General features: G+C 37.6%; 1 protein-coding gene across 1 annotated transcript in view; it reads right to left on the bottom strand.

Annotated features, from left to right (window-relative positions):
• The window catches only part of CPED1 (cadherin like and PC-esterase domain containing 1), a 134,385-nt gene that overhangs the window by 84,243 nt on the left and 29,361 nt on the right, over positions 1–20,781 (bottom strand). Inside the window, exons 3-6 of the mRNA XM_010215322.2 lie at positions 16,920–17,026; positions 14,791–14,866; positions 3,117–3,267; positions 1,943–2,111 (exon numbers count right to left, since the gene is read on the bottom strand). Coding sequence (XP_010213624.2) covers positions 1,943–2,111; positions 3,117–3,267; positions 14,791–14,866; positions 16,920–17,026 — 503 coding nt within the window. The remainder of the gene's footprint in view (positions 1–1,942; positions 2,112–3,116; positions 3,268–14,790; positions 14,867–16,919; positions 17,027–20,781) is intronic.

The following is a 20,781-nucleotide window of genomic DNA, read 5'->3' as shown; positions in this document are numbered from 1 at the left end:
GCGGTAATCTTATCCCAAAGGATATTACTAATTTAAATCTCCTCGCAAGTACAATCTTCTGAATGACAACATCTTTTCTAGCTCCTCTTGCCTGATGCCTCTGCATCAAGAGCAGAAGCCTCATGATTTTCCCAGTTGGAATATCAGTGAATTCCAACTGCTGGACTACACAGTGTCTCACTTCTCCTAGAATCTACCTGACTCCTCCCAGGATCTTTATAGGGTACACGGTTTATGCTTAGAGACAGTTTTATATATCCTGTTCTCCATCTTTTTGTTAATATATATTTATACATCAGTACCGACATACTTTCTCTGGTGCTTAATTTTTGTGTAATTCTTGCCATTTTGACAAGACTGTCTAAAGCAGTGGAAGATATAATACCACAGAAGCAGTAACCAGATTGGAACAACTGTATATGTGCTGCGGCTTCTATCTATCATTTTTATTGCTTCTTCAGCTGCCAGAGTGCTCTGTAAATGGTGGCTGGCATCCCTTACAGCAGACTTATCTCAGGAGGGATTATTTTTCCAGAGCCATACCACATTTACTAATGACTGTTCACCCTTAAAGTGGTTCCTACTTCAGCCATGATAGTGACATTCTGGACACTGGGGTATTTTAATAAACATAAAACAAACCTGAACTTCAAGGTTTGTAAGCAGGGGAGTGGTCTTCCTAAGTGTAAATAGAGCAATTGCGAAAAAAAAAAAAAAAAAAAAAAAAAGTATGTGGAATTCCTTAGCTTCTGAAGAGGTAAAGAAAAGGACACAGGCTCCTATCACCTAATTTTGGCCATCTAAAATGTAGGCACCTTTTCTAAATGAGTCATAGTCCTAGGAAGAGAACAAATATTTTTAGCAGGAAACTCATATCATTCTAAAATTACTGTTTAAATTAGGTGGGATGGTTTGCTTTCTACAGGTGTCTGTTTCTCCAATAACCAGAATTAGAGATTAGATAATGAACTTAGATTAGACATTTTCTCAATAGCTAAAATTGAAAACACTACAAGGCTGGCATAATCCAAAGTCCTGACAGTGATTCACACTGATGCAAACCCAAGACCAGTTCCTAGCACAAGAAACTTATTTGGAACCTGCAGCATCCTCAAATGCTGCATCTGACATTGAGCTGTGATACCTTGAGATACTACCTCTACGTTGACCTTTTATCTCTTCAAAAGGAAGGAAGGAGTCACAGAACTGTAGTTCCTCATGAAAAGCTGCCATGTTGCAAGCACAGTTGCTAGAAGAATAAAGTTATGGGAAGGAACACTTGGTAATCTGTAGTATTGCTGAGCAAATTAGATGGAGAGAGGATTTGCTCCAGCCATGTAGAGATGTCTAGAGCTAATCAAATTAAAGAAACTGTAAAACATGCATCTTCATAAAACCTAGAGACCATAGGAAGCCAATCCTCTCCATGCTATACTTCCTTCCTCTTATTTGGAAGTACCCTGACCCTCTTTGATTCTGTTTTACTGCAACTAAAAAAAAAAAAAGAAAAGAAAAAGAAATCTAAACACCCCCTTTCTTGAGCAGAGGAATTGGACTAGATAATCTCTAGAAGTCCCTTCCAACTTCAACCATTCTGTGATTCTGTAAACAAACCATTTTAAATATTTACTTTCCTTTTTCACAACACTGTCAACACTCAGGCAAAAGAAGTTACAGCAAAACAGCAACCCCCCAGCTGTGCTTTAGAGAACACTTCAGCCTTGCAACTGCTGTCAAATGTCAGTGACAGGAACGGGCATTGAAGCAAGCAAACCCCAGGGTCCCTCCTAACCCTCCCTGTGTTTCACTCCTTTGTGGAACAAACCCCTCTCTCTCTGAGGAAAGCTGGACATGAGGAAAAGGAAGAGGAACAACCTCTTTTTTTTTTCATGTCCACACTTTGCCTGAAAAAGAGAAACAATTAGGAAATGAAGTGTATTACCTTTACAGAAAAGTGCTTCTTCTTGGGTGGATGCCAGACAGTGCCAGTTGAATGAATGAAAGCCCGTAAAGGTGTTAAGGATGTGACTAGCACATATGCTTTGATGATGACAGAAAGGTCTTGAGCTTTAAAGATGTCCCTGTGGTCTGGTGGAAGTGATAACTGATTCCTGGAAAGTAATAATAATTATACCTAGCATCATGGAGGTGCTGGTGCAATCTCTGTTAAAAATAAATGAGCTATAAGAATACAGAAATTAGTAGAGAAAATAATTGCCTTTTTCCCTAGTTAAGCAACTCAGAAGATGAGACCAAACTGTCTGGAACAAAGCTTTACATCATGTCTTTTTCATGCTTCCAATATTTTTTAATCTTAATTCCTAGATATAGAAAGTAACTGTGTTAGAAAGGAGTTATGGTTGAGACTATATAAGAATAAACACATTGCAGGCATGTTATAATTATTGTAAAAGCAATCATTACTAGTCCAGGAAAATCAGAGTGGAGGTTAAAATATTACAGGCTGAAGTAACAGCAGTGCCTAATCAAAGTGATTTGGAGTACTTTCTATATCTAGGAATTAAGATTAAAAATACTGAAAGCATGAAAGAGACTTGATGTAAAGCTCTTTTCCTATTTCTATGTAATCTTTGGCAAAACATAGTTTTTCTGTATCTCAGTTTTGCTATCTATTACGGGAATTTAATAGTATCTATATTAAATAGATTTTTTTTTTCTTTCCGCTGAAAAGCAGTAATATTTGTGTGATACTGTAATGTAAGAAGCAACATTTGAACACCCAACTCTTAAATACATCTTACTACCTCAGTTAATGCATAGTCTCTGCAAAGGAAGATACATGTCTGTGATAGGATGGGAACAGGAAAAGACTCAGCCTGTAGGAGACCTAAACATTCAGGAGTGTCCATGGATCTGTATTTATCAACTAGGTAGATAAGATATTTAAATGCCCTCAGCATAAAAGCTTAGGTTTTCATGTGCAAAGCATATACAAGCTTGGCTGTTACAAAAACAAACAGTATAAAAGATATGATATATTTAAGCGCTCCTTCTGCTGTGATCTTGCTGAGTCTTGCTGTATTCTGCTCCCTGCCTCTCAGGGAAATGCATTAAGAAACACAAACAGTTCAGGATAGTGCGTTATCGTGTCTTACAGGTGTGAACTATTGGTCTGGTTCCACAAGTGCCGTGCAGAGTGTGTCTTGTCGCTGCTTTTCCAGCTCTGAGACGTTTTGCTTGTGGTGCTGGCCTTTGACAGCCCAGGTTGATCAGAGCATTCTGAGGCGGCAATTGGGAGGTGCAATTCTGAAAAAGTTCCAAGAGAATAAATGAGAAAGTCAGCAGACCATCCAAAGGATGGGGCATCTCTTGCTGCTAAGAACAAAATGCATAAAACAGGTAGAGAGGAGCTACCAGAATCAGCTGATAATATAAAATAACAAGTGCTTAGACTATAAACCCTTCTAGTTCTGCTGGCAGAGAGACTTACACTCACCAAACACCATTCCAGCTGCAAAATCAGAGCCTTGGCTATAACTCTTGTTTTATATGTGCGCGCACATGAGTGCTGCATATGGAAAAGCATCCCATTCTCCCCTTCCTCTAAAAGTAAATCCTTTATTTCTAGGTACACAAGAATATCAAAACTTGTGTTTCTCACACAGGTCTCATTAAAATTGATGTTGATGCGACATTATCTGACCGAGGGACGTTGCTGCAGTAATCACACCATCAGCTCAACTCAGCCACTAACAACCTACCTTTGTGCTACACTCACACCTCCAGTCTAGACTTTGTTAGTTACTGAAATCTCCAGGAGGCTGAGTGGGAATAGGAATGAAGTACCAGAGTACTCAAGATTACTGAGTCACGTGAATATTAACAGTAATCAAAATATTGCGATGTGATATCCATCAGTGGGTGGTACGTGTTTTCTGTTTTTACTATGCTGAAAAAAGGTATAAAGCCCTTACATTACATCCTTATCTCATGCAGGGTGGCTTTCATTAACTCTAACACACTTCACTTTTAGATATTTCAAATTCTTAAGTAATAGAGAAAAGTCAAGCTGTTCACAGGCCTGATTACTTATCTTTTTAATGTCATACTGCATTATGCTAATCTTATTAAGTTATTTGTATAGCTTCTATTTCTGTGCAGATAGTCTCCATTCTGGTGCATGAAATTAAATATAAAACTGACTTGTATTTCTGATGACGAGGTATGAGCAGCCATTATGGAAGGGAACTATTCATTTTCATAGAATTCCTGTTAAAATAGCATTTTGATGGTTTATGTTTAACTTCTCATGAGATCAGATCAGTTCAGTTTTTAAAGTTCAGCTGGGATCTAAAATTAGCGAGGTCCTTTGTCTTACATGCACCATTCAGCTGCAGTAAAGAATTTACTAATCAAAATCAGTTCCCTAACAAAGAATGTCATAAGATTATATGCTCATTGACATCTTCAGGCACTGTGTGATGCACCATAATTTACTTGAACTTTGTTTACTGATGATGCAGAGACAAAACCAGCTACTGTTTATCTATATGGCTGGATAGTGATAACAGGAATAAACTCTCACTGAATCATTTATTTAGCATACTTGATTCTGAATCTGCAAGGTGAGTAGACCTACTAAATAAAGTACTATTTTTCTTCCAAATCCACCATGTAAAGAGAAAACTCCAAGGCAATTTTCAAAGGCTCCGCTGCACTGATTCATTTTGACCATATAACTGAAATGCCTGTATTTGCACTCGAGCATTTTTAGGCTTCATCTTCAGTCAATGGAGAGAGCAACCATTCCTCAGAGCACTATGAAAAATACTAGTTCTAAACTGCCTTCTGGAAAGATCTCTTTTTTCATTGACTATGCAAACTAAGCTTCTTACTTGGAACTAATAATTCCAAGAGGAAAGTCTAAAAGTTTTGCTGTTTAGACAAAAACTGAATTATTAAAATCCAATACAGGGCAATACAATACCTGGTTGTCTTCAAAGATCCCTCACTAATTTATTTTTACATTAGTTAAAAAAAAAAAATCCCTTCAGTGTTGCAGCTGACTAAAGAGTTAGAACAACAACTGCACTCTGCTCCACTGTGTCTTGGTTATAATACCACCATCAAGAAAAGCCCAGCAGAGACTTTGTAGTTCAAAACTCATGACATAACTCTTCAAACACCAAGATGATGATCTATCAACCATGACGGGGTCAAAGTCACAAAAAAAAACCCCACAGAAATCCATGACAGCAATCCAGGCTAACAGCTTTTGAGGAGGTGCAGATAAGAAAGAGATCCTACTTTCATGGCTACAGAGCACAACTGTGATTCCAGACCAAGCTTCGGGGAACACACATCCCTTCTACATTAAGCCATAGCTACACAACAATCTTTAGAGAACCATGAAAACAAGAACGACAGGTCTTCTCTCTCCAGTGGAGTTTTTGAAAATGCTGTATTTTTCCCTCTGAAATGCTATCTTAACATGTTCAGATCTTAAAAACTGTATTTTCTCAAAGATGCATATTTTTTTCAGGAATTGCTTTAGTCAGAACGATGGTGATGCTGAGAAAGGGAAAACACACACAAAATTATTTTTTAAAATAAAGCTAATGTTTCCATTAAAATAAGAACAAGGCAGCAGGGGAACTTGTCACTCGAAAGAAAGGAGACAATGTTTTTATCATTTTCAAGTACTGTTTTAATTGTGCTGCTAAGGCAACAAATAACCAACACAGCATGAGCTCACAAGGCTGAGCTTGAAAAGAAAGAAATATGGTTTTTACATATATTTACCCCTTTTAAAACAGAGATTTTGCCTTTTTTGAAAAAATACAAAGTTTACTTTCAATTAATTGTTTCTACTGTCTAGTGAACCATTTATTGGAGCTAAGTAAAAAATGGGTAGGGACAGATGAAAAACAGGACTGTCTTGAAACTCCCAAACCACTGAGGAAAATCTCCTTAATACTGTGATAAGTCATTTGAAATTGCCCTTGGGGTAAGAAAGAAAAAAAAATGAAAACCTACTATTTCACAAAGGTAAAACAAATTAAGGCACTGGAGAAGAGAAAAGGAGGCAAAGTTCCTAAATTATTCCTCATCCTATTTATATGGTGCTTTACACACAGATATTGGCTTGCTATTAGCATTTGCCTGAGTAAGGCACCGCAGCATGACTGGAAGCAGGAGAAAGAGAAAAAAGGAGATGTTACAAGACACTTGCTTGAGATGACACAGAGCATGCCACAGCAAATGAGGAGACAACCCCTTTCTTTGGTAAATGTACTCCTAATAATCAATTAATACAAATTTTGGATATTAGTCCTTAGTGTTCAAATGCAGTACACACAGCTGGATCCATTCTAATTGCAACTCTTCCCCTGATTTTGCACTCAAAAGTCATAACAGTGTATGTTAGAGCTGTGAATTTGTTAATCAACATTATTATCAATGAAAATTAGAGTGCAATGTCATCACCGTTTCCAGTAATTAACATGTCTTCCATCCTGAAATCACTCTACCAACTGTTGTTAATTAACTAGTCTTTCTGAAGTGTGGAAATTACATCAACAATTTATAATAAAATGCTGATGGCTCAACAATTGATTTGTGTCAGTCAGTTTGAGAAACCATATCAGAAATTACAGGAATTCCAGCATCCTAATCTCACATCCAAATAACCAGATTACATTCCCTCTTTCAAAAATCAAAATCTTCATATCATCTATTTTTTGTAGCACAGGCTTTTTAAAGTCAAACAGAGATGTAAACTAGAAATGAACATTCTCATATTTAAAATGGCTATGAAGTAATTAAAAGGCTATTAAAACTGTTGTTTCAGCTGAGGAGAAGTTGTAGACTTTGCCAGTCTGCTACCATTTGTGATGACATACTGCAAACCAAGCAGTTTAAACTCAAAACCAGCTTTTAGTTTGAATGAAAACTCATTACTTTCTTGAAAAATGCTTCTTACGATGGCATCTCTGAAAGGTTACAGTTAAAAACTCTGATTTGAAGCACTTTGCAAATCTCCACCTTAAAAATCTCTTTCCAGTCTGCCTAGAGTGTTCTCTATTATACCTTTATAATTGGTAAGGAAATCATAATTCTCTTCCCAGCTGCATCCACACATTAGCCCTGAAGCCACAGCAGTAGGTAAAAGATAGATCAGAGACATGTGCACAGCTGCAGGGAGCAAGAAGGGGCATACGTAAAATAGAGACGTAAGATCCACCAAAGCAAATCAACATCTCCAGATCAAAAAAGAGGACTGGAGGTACATTTTTTCCTGTCAACTGCAATCTATTGAAGTACCACAGAGTCAAACAGATCAGTGGACAGCAACAGCAACTACAAGGACGTCTAATAAGGGTGGCCTCTCAAATGTTTTATAAGCCTATGATTTGCTGCCCCTTCTCTTTCTCTGACTTCCAAGTTATTTACTTATCTTTGGCTGAGAGTTCTTGAGTGTTACATGAGATTCAACACATGCACAATAAAAAACAGCTGATTTAAGAGTTAGCTACATGTGGCCAAGTGAAAGGTTTATCAATAGCTGAAAGTACTTTTGGACAAATTAAGGCTGCCTGGAGCATAGCCAGATAATTGTTTACATGGCTGCTGCCATGAATATCCATGCCCTGCTGGTGAATAGATGTGTTGTCTTCTTTAACCATTCTGTTTTGATATCCGTGGATGTTACAAGGAGACCTATAGTACAGTTTTGTTGATGGGTTTTGTTTTTTACTTCATTCAAGATCTAAAGGGGCTATATGTGACACGGTTCAAATGAAGAGCAAGGAACAGTTAGGACTTCTGTCTCTGTGGGAAAAAGGTCATTTTGCTTCTAAATTGCCCATCAACTGTCAGATCCATTAGAAACATTTCAAGAGCATTTGTGTCACCTTTGGAAATAAACAGTTGTTTTGTGGGGCACAGAGCTAAAGATGGGATGAAACTCAACTAGAGTGCAGTGCTTTGTTCTAAGTCCAGTACATTGTCATTTTTTTCCAGAGCATTTATGCTTGAAAAATCTTCTTCTTATTGCTTTTCTTTTAAGGAGTAAAAGCACCTCTTAGAACCTGAAAGGACATTAATCCTGGAACTATATTGGAGATTTTTTTATCTGAATGGAAATCTGAACTTATTCCTAGCTTTTCATAGTGCCAATTTGTCTCTAGCAAGATCTCGGATTCTCCAATACCAGGAAAAAATGAAAATGATAATCATCTCACATTAATTCTCAGCAGTTGCTGATACAATATTCAAAAGGACTGGTAGCAGGTCCTCTCTACCTGCCTTCTAGGCTTGATCACTAGAAAGGGGTCTACATGTGTTGGAAGAACTTTATATTGTGTATACACATACACCTTTATCATCCATCTCCCGGACTAATATGGGCATCTCCCTGACAGAGCTTGGGCAAACTGGATTACTGACAACCTGGTCTTATTCAGGTATTTACAGATGGGTGATTTTCCAGGCTTTGTATATTTGAAAGCCATATTAAACAGCTGCAAAGATTAATCCATAAGAGAAAGTGTTTAAAAAGCTTTCATAAAGTCTTTGGCTCCTGATCCTCTCCACATCAAGGGAATTACGGTCTAAATAAAGTCTACTATCTAGTACCTTTTGCTCAGTTATGTATAGCATGCTTTACTCTTTACAACTATGGACATGATTAAAAGTTCATTTTCCAGTGTTAATTTCAGAGGCTGGATAGTATTAGTTGGACTACTACCCATCCATGGTTTGAGGTCGTTGCATGTTTGTCACAGAAAACAGACCCTTTCCATTTAACTGCCTCTTATTAAACACTATGGTTTGTACAGGATGCCTGAAGGTTGCTTTAAAAAAAAAAAAAAGAGAGAGAGAAAGAGAGAACCTGTAACACTCAGTTTTATAACCTACACATTTAGAAAAGGGATGACTTTGAAACTCAGAAAGAGGTGCTGAGTATGTGAAGGAGTCTGGGAAGCCTATGAGTAATCACAATACCACTGAAATCTTGACAACATTTCCATTTACTGGAATGGGATTTCTTGCTTGATACTTAACACTCTTGTGATGATGTTTCCATGTTTTCTTTAGCTTCGTGTGTGATGTGCACATTTCTGCATGTGCAGCTTCCCATAAACTAGTGAGTATTGATTTAGTTGTCATTAAAAGGGTTTTATATTCAGAACATGCAGTGAGTTCTCCCTCTCTAATACAGTTAATGTAACAGTATCCCATAATGAATGCCAAAAATGGAGACCTCCAGTTATTAGTTATTGCTGGGTATTTAGAGAATGACTAGATAAAACACATTTAGTAGCAAGGAGAAAAATATATAGTAAAATATAACTAGATTGAAAGGAATATAAGCCGCAGACAGGATTCCATGATTGGAAAACACCTGTGAAGTTTCAGAATGATAAAGACAACCACAGGACAGAACATCATTTACAAACATATGTGTTGTTTATTTCCCCCTCATAAAAAACATCATGAACACAGCTTAAGCATAGATTAATCATTTACCATGCTTGTTACTTCTCTGTTTTGGCAGGTATGTAGCAAAAAGTATGTATTAAACACAATCTTTGCTTCTTCATTCCTCAAGCAGCTAAAAGATTTTTCCAATACCTTCTAGGAGGGCTTGATCCTGTACATGCACCCTTCATACTAGAACTCAAGTTTACCGATAAGCTTCAAAACACTGGAAAAAGTGACTCAGTGAAAACACTGGATGTTATGCAATCAATCAGATCCACAGTCATCACTCCGTACTACTAACAAAGTAGAAGATATAATAAAATGCAACTGAGGGCCAAGTAATTAAATTCATTTAGTTGCTTTACTTCTTTTCTGTCTCCTCAGATTAGTTGTTATTACAGAAGTATGTTTTTGTCCCAGATGAGATTTGACCCTGCTTTAAAACAGAGAACATCCTTTCCCAAGTAGTTTATAATCAAATTAACATCAAAAAAAAAAAAAAAAAAAAAAAAAAGCTGATTTTGTTGGCCATTTCTGAGGATCTTAACAAAAAAAGTAATGGACACAAAATTGACCACTGCTCATGTGCAGACATTTTTAATGGCCAACTGGCAAAAGAAGAACATCCCTTTTTAAAGCATGTTGTGGAGATGCTGAATTATAGAAATAGAAATCTCATCCATAATTTCTCTCTCACACAGATGATTCCTGGATCCAAGGATGGAGTATCCAGCATAAGTGAGTCAGCCAGGTCAGCTGTGTGTGAGAGCAGCTGTAAGCAGCCTGGCAATCTGATTAAAGCTGGCCAGCCACTTACAGCCACTACAAAAGCACAGCTGAGCCCTGGGGTGGTGGGAGGGGAGAGTGGTTGTCACTCTTGACATTCAGCCTCAGGTCTTGATGACAGGTGGCAACATGATCCAAACCAAAGATAGCAAAGGAAGGCAAATAATACCCCTGCTGCTGTGTGCTCCCAGCTACCATCTAATAAAGCAGCCAGCGTAAAGGAGTGTGATAAGCTCTGTGACCGTAGCTGCCCTTGCGTTCTTCCTTATCCTCTGTCACCACGTTGCCTGCTAGCTCCAGAGTAACTCGAGGACACCAGGGAAAAGCAGGTGCAGATTTTCCAAGCAGGGGGAGAAAGCGGCTGAGGGGCTTTGGCACCTCAGTCAGCACCAGACAATTAACATACCACATATTGGGATCACGGTCACACAGCTATGCTATCTCCACCTCACTGCTGCCCAAACATTTTCATTAGGATTGTGTCTACCCCAACTCCATCCATGTGATGGAGTCACTGTTAGTCAGTGTTAGTCAACCCCGCAGGCAAGCAAGTGAGCAAGCAGGGCTTGTAGACACTAATAAAGCGTCTGACTAATGACACTAGCAAGGAGAAATCCTTAAGGGAGGCATACAGCAAAAGAATCTTTAAAAAGAATCACTGATTAGGATGGGCAAAGAACAACAACATGGCAGAGGCTGAGCCTTGGCAGTCCTCTCCATCACTCAGCAGTAGTTCCAGCCAAGCCTGGTCCTGACCCTACATGTGGTGGGGCAGGGAGTCTAAGCACCTGAAATCCTTTTATCAGTCATTTTTCTACATCACAGAACTTCTATGTTTGGGTTAATTTCAGGAAAAAAAATGATTCACGGGTTCTTGCAACAGCTGCAGCTCTATTGACCTGAGCAATAAATGCTCAGAGCTTTCCTTGGTCATTCAACAGACATGTCAGAACCTCCTTACAGTCCAAAGACCATAAAATGACAAGGAGCAGACAACAGGCATCTGGTTACAAACTCCTATCCCCACAGCACTGCAAAAGCAGGAGTAAAACTAACCTTTTCAGACTGAGCAGCATCCAGTTATTTTCTTCCATACTGAATTTTAAGATCCATTATCGTTCTTATGTCTCATGACAAAACATTTGCAGCAACTGCTTTCCTCGCATTTATTTTCCTACTGCATCTAATCTACCCCACACACTTTTTTTTTGCTCTCCTAGACTCATCATCCTCCATCTTTCCTATCCTTTCTCTTCCTAGTGTCTCTCCTGCCCCTAAAAAGGAATCGTCACTGGTAACTCCATAACCTTTTCCATACACAAAGAATCATTCTAAATTTTCAGTCTGGCAAAAACATTTTACATTAAAGGGAGAAAAAAAAAAAAAAAAAAAAAGCACTGACTTCCACAAATTATTATGCTCACAGCAGCCATATTGATATAATAGGGATAAGGAAAGGGGGCATGTTTTCTTAAATATAAAACAAACAGTTCAACTGCTTCACAACAAATAAAATAGTCTAGCAATACCAACAAACTGAACAATGTGTTTAAAGAATTCACTCTAGCAGCCCCTGCTTATCAATACCAACAAAGACACACTCACTGCAAAGCCAGTAATCCTAGCTCTCATTCTTGCTCCCTGGTATTCCTTTCAATGGCTTAGTGTGTGTTTACTTAGAGCAACAACTTTGTGTCTTCTCTTGCTGAACAAATTGCTTGACTCCTTGGGAGGCTGACTACATGACAAACCTAGCAATAACAAACCAACTGATCCTCTTCAACAGGAACTGAAGAGTATTCCCATAGATGCAAAGAAACACAAGAAACACAAATGAAAACACACCACTGATATGAAAAGAAAAGATGCCTCATGGAGGAAATATTGCTGAAAACTGTTTTTTTACCCCAAAATAATTTAAGTTGAAGATCAGACAAATCCTAATAAGCAGCAACTTGTCTGTTGTCGGGCAGAGAAATCTGTCAGAGGATGCAAACAAAAAAAAAAAAAGAAAAAAGTGGAAAGAGTTGGCTATGCCTGATGCAAGACGGAGGATGGAGAATATCTATTTAAAGATTGCTTTAGTTTATACCTTTTTTTTCCTCTTGACCACCAAAAGATTTCACCTTATGTTTGTAATTTCACCTCCTGTGGGTTAATTTCAACCATACTAAATAAGGTATCACATATACAGTGATATTGAGTAGGATTAAACTCTGGATTATGACACTCGTGCTTTGATGTCTATACAAAGATTATTCGGTGTGTGCCAAGAACTAAGTTCCTATTATAGTTAATGAAGATCGAGTGGATACAGCCAATGTATTACCCTGTGTGACCCTAAGCTATGCTGGTATTAGCTGGTGAACTAAATACTCTTAGGACTCTGCTAACTCTAACTGGACTACTTATAAGAGCTAAGAGATACCTACCGTTAGAGTCAGCTACTCAACCACGGACACCTATTGCACTCTAAGATACTGCAGGATGTTCCCTTGAGCCTCCAGGTGGGGGTTCAGAAGCACATGGGGTCTCTGCCGAATTTGCCCATCCCACTGGATGTCCTGGATTCCTGAAGGGTCTCAAGTGGCATGAACCCCTGTATTTAAATCACTACCTCTACCCCTAGAGCACACACTGATGCAAATACATCTAGATTTAAGAGAGATGGGTTTCTTTTTACTATAAAACACTGCTGCTTTTATTTACTGAATACTGAGAGGGACTTCTGATAGTTGTCTGAGCTTCAGCAGACTAAAATAATCCTCTATTACTGAGTAAATAAGAACCTCAGACCCTAGGTCTGAGCATACATAATAGCCTCGATTTCAAGGGGATTTCAGCATCAGTCATGACGGCTCCTTGACTGGAAAAAAAGCAGTACCATAAAAGTGGAATTAGATGATTACAAATTGCCTCCATCTAAAGTGGAGCAACTACTGGACAGCTTGACGCACCCCATACACAGAGTGGCTTGTACCGCAGTTTATGGACACTGGTGAAATGTGCTTATTTTAAGAGGAAAGCTCTGTGTGTGGTGAGTGCCCCTTGTCTTTGTGGTTTTGTGGTAGTAAAATAAGAAAAACTATTGCAATTGGCTTTTCTCCAAGTAGCAGGGCAAACCAATGTGTCTCAAGGCAGCCTGTTATAACATGAGTAAGAATTAGCAATTCCTGAAGTCCTTGAAAATTTTAGAAATCTGCTCAGGTTTGTCTGAAACTGGTACCATATCACAATCCTTTCTAATTCACATTCCGATGAAGTAGAATCAAGGCTCTAGGCATCACTGAAGATATACTTATGAACTCAGCCAAAGCACAATATATCACTTACCTAGTGTAATACCACCTAACAATAAAGAACTCTCACAGGACACAGTCAAATGTTCATTACCCTGCACATTCCTTATGATCAGTATTGACAATTTATTGCATCAGGAGTATAGAAAATGTCCGATTTAAACTGAGTCTCAATATACAGTTCTTTATGAAGAATACTAGCCATCCAAAATACTGGTATTTAATTTAAACTATTTGTCTAGGTACCATTTACTATCCATGGTGGGACTAGTTGTATAATTAGCAACTCCAGAGATAAACTGACCCACTTATTTCCAACCCGTAATTTAGGACAAAATGAATCATTCTCTGAAGATGCCCCCCTCTCTCCACTAACCTTAAGGGCTGGACTAGATACCCAGCTTCTAAATAGTAAAGAGAAGATGTGATGAATTCTATCTTTACATGATAAATTATACATATATATATACAAGAAAAAAAAAAAGAAAGAAAATCAGATTGAACTGCCTGCCTAACATGGCTAAAAACTAAAGTACTAAATGTGGGAGGTTTGTTATCATGTTATCATCAACAAAGCTTTCTCATAAGCAAAGTTTATACAGTCAAGTTAGATAATAGATCCAAAATAGCTCTGATGCTGGATATTTAGTGGTATAAGTGGGATCAGAACGAATCTCTTGAGTTTAAATAGATGTAACATGGTACACAAAGCTGAGTCTCACCCATAGTAAACTAGAATTCTCTGGCAACTGGCCCATAACCTTTAAACTCTTCTGGTGGATGATCTTAATATACAAAGGCTTTTTTATCAGTAAATTATGTCTGGATGGGAACCAAACTCCAGCTCCTACTCCTTCTCCATGCCATAACATTTTTCTAAAGCTGAGCAAACATATTACATTGAACCCATGACTTTGTAAACACTAACACAAGATAGCCCAAAAGTAGGACACTAACAGTCTATTTTACTTCTACAGTATGCTAAATAATGCAATGTTTTACCCTGAAACTATACTAACTATGCTATACTGAAATTATACTAACTGAAACTATACTATACTGAAACTATACTAAATATAAATTACATTTAAATGGTGTCTGAAATGGACCTCTTATTCCATTTTTACTTTTTTTCAATGAACTCATGACTAAAAATAAACAGGAAGTATGAGTCTGACTGTCATATGTCAGAGACTTAATACTAAGACTACTAAATGATTTTACCATGTGTACAGATTTCAAGAAATTAGAAAGTTACCTGAAAAGGCTTTGGTTATCTCACATAGTCCTTCTTTTCTGCAAAGGAAATGCTGAATTTCTGGAAGTAGGTTTACCTGTACATAAAAAAGAGAAGCTTTAGAGATTCTTTCTTAAAACTGTTGAGAGCCTTCAATGGTGTTTAATTTATTAGGGAGAGACGCCTCATGTGAAAACTTGTGTCAGTATCAGTAGGGAATTAAAATTCTTCCATTCCTGCAATATGGGATAATGAATTAAAAGACAAATTCTTCCTCCATGGCCATCACAACAAATTTTCAGACTTATGTCTCCCTCCTCTGCCTCTCATCATTTGGGCAGCTTCCCCATGCCCTGCTGGTTACCAGTCACTATCTCTCACCGCATGGGAATAGTACATGGGACACATCTACAGTGGTGGGTGAGCCCAGGGCAAGCCCATGTTGCCTGTGATAGCTTGGGCTGAGGGATAGGAGCACACTGCAGGAGCAGCCAAGCTGTTCCTTGCGGTTCCTCACAGCTTCTTCAAGCTTCATCACTGTAGCCTGGGTCCATACCTGATTTAAAAAGCTCTGCTTTTTGAATTTCTGTGCTTGGGCACCATGGTGAGCTAAACTATACCCAGACTCTATCATAAAGAATGGTGCTGCACTGTAGTATGTAGCATTACAGAGAGTAACTTTAGTCCAATATGTAAAGCCATCTGCTATGCTTGTGTTCCTGAGGGAACCCAGGCAACTCCTTTGATCACCTTATATCTCTGTTTTCCATGCAAGAAACTTCTGGACATTGCAGAATGCTATGAGAATTGTTACACTGCAGATTATTAGAATCTCAGCTACAATATTAATCAGTAGAATAAGAAGCAAATGGCTTGCAGAAGCCTGGGATGCTTTATTATCTGAAACACCTGCAAGCAAAGTATCTATATTTTTAGCAAAGTGGAACTGCTGTAAAAAATTAACTTTGTATACACTGAGGTACGGTATCCTGCCCCAGGGGACTCCAATATGCTCCTAGCTCTAAGTACTGTGGACATACATACAATATTCTTTTTGAATCCTTATGAATATGCTTTGTAGATGAACTACATCCCTTTAAAAAACAACTATGTTTCTCCCAAGTCTGCAGATCAAAGACGGTATTTTGGGTTTTGCAATAATTAGACATATGTCATTTATACATAATGTATATATAATCTGCATATATATATGTAATAATTTGCAAATACATATGTTAAAGTTATTTGAAATATGAGCTGTAGTTTGGTCACATGATTTCAAACAAAGATCTTAGTTTAAATAAATCACATATATTTTTACCACCAGGTTACGTTCTTATTTAGATACATAAACATCTAAGTAATTTAAAATGTGCTCACAACATGCTTAAGTGAGGAAAAGCAATCCTGAAAACACAAGTAAGTTTTGGCACCACTGATGCTTTGGACAGTGGACTGTCCAACAGCAGACTGTTGTGCCAAAGCAGAGTCCAGATATCTCCTGTGAAGGCCCTGGATGAAGATATCAGTCCAGCTCACACATTATCAATTGTAGGAGCACTGCTTGGAGAGGTGCCTGAATTATGTTTACAAAGGAGTAAATACATTAGATGAAACTCAACAAGTTGTGAAGCCTGAATTAGCCCAGCTTTATCTTCTGCCAAAGCTATTATTCAGAAACAGTTCATACATTTTCTAGCTGTTTCCTGCCATTTCTAAATTTTCTTTTTCCAATGGGGTACTTGTTTAAATTTCCCCTGACTTTTGTAGTCCTCTTTTCTGCATGGCCTGCTATTTGAGGGTGGCCAGAAGCAAAAGGGTTTGTACAGAAGCAAAAGTTCAAGTTGGAGAAGAGTAAATTGGATATTTAGTTGTAACAATTTTCAAAATTTATACTGAAATATTTAGATCCAAAATATCAAACTTTGTCCCCATAAGAAATCACTCCTGATCTCTGGATGTGATATATTGATATAAGTATTTTTCAGTAGATATGAAACTTGACGAAGCTTTTTATAGTGGTTAAACCACGCTGCTTCACTATAAAATCATCATCAGATACGCTTTTTTTTCTTTTTGTAAGTGAGCACAAATAATTTGGGATAGACCTGTCCTCTCATGCTGAGAAAGGAAAACGTATAATCATGTACCTTCCGGAATAACTCTAGATGATGGAAGTCATCTAGCTGAAAGCAGTTACCACCATCAGCTTTTCTGGAAGACAAGCAAATCAGAAGATCCCAAGAGCTCTGGTCACCTGTCAGAAAAGAAAAGCAGCGTACTGAAAATTAAAGTTATCATACAATTCCTGCTTGAACATAAAATGATTAGAGATAAAACCTGGGGAACCGCAACTTTCTGGGGATTTAAATTCATCAACAGATGCACAGGTGGAAAAGGGAATAAAAGACAAATTATATTCATACCACAGTTCAAGCTTTGGTGATATACTTAGATTTTTCACAGTTTACACTTGCTATTGCACCTGTGGCATTTACTGATGCTTATTGATGTCCAGTTACCTGGAACCTGGCCTGAAATAATAGCATTTAGAGATGAAAAAGTTAAATAACATGATAATGCTTTAGCCTGTTCCTGTTTCTGACCCCTTTAGCAAATGATTTTGTAGTGCAAATTCACAAAACACACTGTGATCTTCTAAGCTCTCCTCTGTTATTGAGAAGTAAATTTTACAGGAAGTAATTTTTAGCTTGAATTTGGGTGTAGCTGCTTCCTAAATATGAGACAGTGCATTGTCAACTTCCAGAAACAATGAACATGGGGAAATCAAGTTGTAATGAGAAAATAGCTATACTCTTAGTCTTCTTTTAGTATTCTTCTTTTTTGGACAAAGAAAACAAGTCAGAGGAAACAAATTGGAGTCAGACTGTTTGAAGAAGAGTCAAAACTAAGTTGCACCAATAAAAACACATTATGGATTAGAAGATACAAACAGGTCTAGAAGTCTGTCCATGCTGCTGCATGTAATGCTCAGTGTGGTTTCAAACTAGTCTGATCAGCTACTTGATGCGGTAACTTGTTTCATTCTGAATATAGCCTAGTGATCTGGCTTAGCTGGAGATGATGGCATTTCCAAAACAATTAATGAAAACACTGTATGTGTTCAAAACACCATAAGTAGATGCAACTAATGGGAAATCACATCAGTGACACAGCATCAGTTAGAAATAAAGCTGCCAAACAGAAAGGGCAGCCAGAGAAGCTCGAAAGCATCTAAGTCAGGTTATAGCATGTAGTCATAACTCTCTTCAGGGTAGCTATCACAGTGATTGGTTGATTGGTTCCTTTTTTCCAAGGTTGGATTGCATACATTTTATTTCATTTCTATGCTACCCATCTGTGGCACCTTTAATTTTATAAGATTACCCTCTAAATTTGGTCCCACTGACAGCCACGAAGATATTATTTTGGCTGATTTCCATCTCTAAAATGTAATTCTTTCCCATGCTTATCCCAGTCCCAAACACAAGGCAGGCTGAGGATTCCACTTAAGGAGATTTAACACTCAATTTGCATTAAGTACAGTAATGAATGGAATGTGCAGAACAGATTCAGGATTAGGAAAATAACGATTACCTTTTTAATGTTTATAAGCAGTGCTACAAAAGGCTAGAGATAAATTTTTAATTATATTCTCCCCCTTACTATAAAGAATTCTTCAGTTTTATATTACAAGAATCAGTATTATTGTAGAAAATTTCATTAAGGCATAAAAAATTTAAGCAAGGCAGACTTACTACATGCTACCTTGTGAAACAAATAAAAAACTGCAGGTGTGTATATATAGGCCATACAGAGCAAGTAAATATAACATTAAAATATAAACACCAATGAGGAAACACTTCATTCTGGTGCAAAAGATTGACAATATTAATAATGTACTCAATGGTCCTGACCAGGCACGTAATTATCAGATAAGCAGGATATTACGCCTTTGACTGGTAAACACCTTTGACTAAATCATTATAATTGCATATAAAGCACAATGTCTAGCTGTGTGCAAATTGAAAGGGTGCTGGAGGGAACTCAATTTTTCAGAAGTCATTCATTTCCTTCCCTTGTTTATCGTTACAAATCCTGGCCAGGGATGAATTTGACCCTTGACTCCAAAAGAGACACTGCATTATATATCACTTGCCTTCGGGACACGGCAGAATAATCAATGTCAATGTACGATAGAAAAGAAAAGGGGAAAAAAGGGCTCTCAGACCTTGCTCATTTCTGAACCAAAGCCCAGGAAGTAGAACAGTAAACTGCTAGGAACAATTTTTCAGTCCGGTTTGAATGCCTCCCATTATTTGTGTTTTCTATTTAGGGTAATTAGACGTCTACACAGTTATTTCAGTACAGAACAATCAGAACTGAAACATGCCTATTTATAGAGAACGGGAGACTTCCTATTAGTGAAACAATGTGCACCTAGTGCTGTCTTTCAGATTCACGCTGATGGAGCTATCTGATATCTACTTAAATATATCAATGCATTTTGAATCAACAAGAAAATAATATGTTTTTGGAAAGCAAAAATAAAAGAGGTATATGTTCTAACAGTTATTTAGTTCTGAAACAGACTCTTTTGTGACCAGATACGGCCTATAAATTGTCCATATCACCTCCTATCCAGTTTAGTTTTTTGAGGAAAATGAACATCTCTGATCATGAGACCATGAGTCTGTCTCCCTTCTATAACTGTGATAATTATAAAACCATAACTCAGCGGAGAGGAATTATTATCATTCCTATTGTGGTAACATTACATATCCCAAGCAAAGGATCCCAATGCATCCTGCAGTGTATTTTAACAAAGGAGAAGATCCATTCCACACAGATCATATCTGAAGATACAATGTGTGAGTTAGAACACAAGCAAGATACAATGTGTAAGTTAAAACAATGCACAAAAAGGGAAGAAAGTGATGGTATTAACACAGCTGTATGGATAAACTTGATGTTTCAAAAAGCTTTTAGAAATGATTAATGCAGAAACATCAATAATGGCCACAATACTCATTCTCCTAATTGAAATCTAATAGTTAATTTCCTGAAGACTTCACACCAGAAGTGGGATTGGAGAGGATGTTTGAATTGGAACACTAAAATAGATACTTCATTTCTGAATAATTTTAAGTATTACTACTTAATTAACTAATACTAATTTATTTTTGATCTTTTTCCCACAGAAAGGGTTTTCTCTGTGCTTACTGGAATTCTGTTTGCCTTATGCAGGTAGACAAGTTGCAGTAGTAGTAGAATACCACCATGAGTACCCCCTCCAGGGAAAGGCTAATATGAAGACTCACCTCAGGAAAATGGTGTTTTCTGCCTTGTATTACTTTACATTTTCAGTGGAAAAGAATGGCAACTTGCAATGACAAATTTTAATTTTCTGTTCAGTCGCTGCATCTACAGAATCACAGCTCATTGTATAGGCAAGTGATTGTAGCGCAGACAAGGACTATGCTAGAAACATGATATTTTTATTTGTCCATCTTCTGCCAGCTCTTTTCTTCACGGCTTCTGCTGAGTAACACAAACTATTCTAGTGAAAGTGCCATTTTGCTGATATAACTATCATGAGAGGCATCTGCCAAGCTGAGTTATACCGCTAAGAGATCATGTTTTCCTCAGACCTTCATCAGGTACAGAAAAATGAAGTGTAGATCTGGCTTATGTAAGCAGATTTGAACACATGCACAAACCAGTGTAAAACCGGCAGTATCAGTTCATGTAGCTAACCTTGTGACATTCTCATATACACTGCGCCTAGAAAATTTGGCAACAAATATAGGAAGACCATAGGAAGTTATAGCACACTGAGCATAGCTTAATGGTTAAAAGAGAAACTTAAAAGTTGCAGTAGGCTAATGTAGATGTCTTTTAGCTCTGCTTTGCATTCCCATTATGCAGCATGTTTGTGCATCTGAGATGTGCATCTCACACATATCTGAGAATATCAACCCGAGTTGATATTCTGAGGAACGCTACTGTAAC

Source organism: Tinamus guttatus, unplaced genomic scaffold (assembly GCF_059628265.1).
Source record: "Tinamus guttatus ecotype Peru unplaced genomic scaffold, ASM5962826v1 Tinamus_guttatus_pri_ptg000018l, whole genome shotgun sequence".
Lineage (NCBI taxonomy): Eukaryota > Metazoa > Chordata > Aves > Tinamiformes > Tinamidae > Tinamus > Tinamus guttatus.
This window is presented reverse-complemented; position numbering and strand designations above follow the sequence as displayed.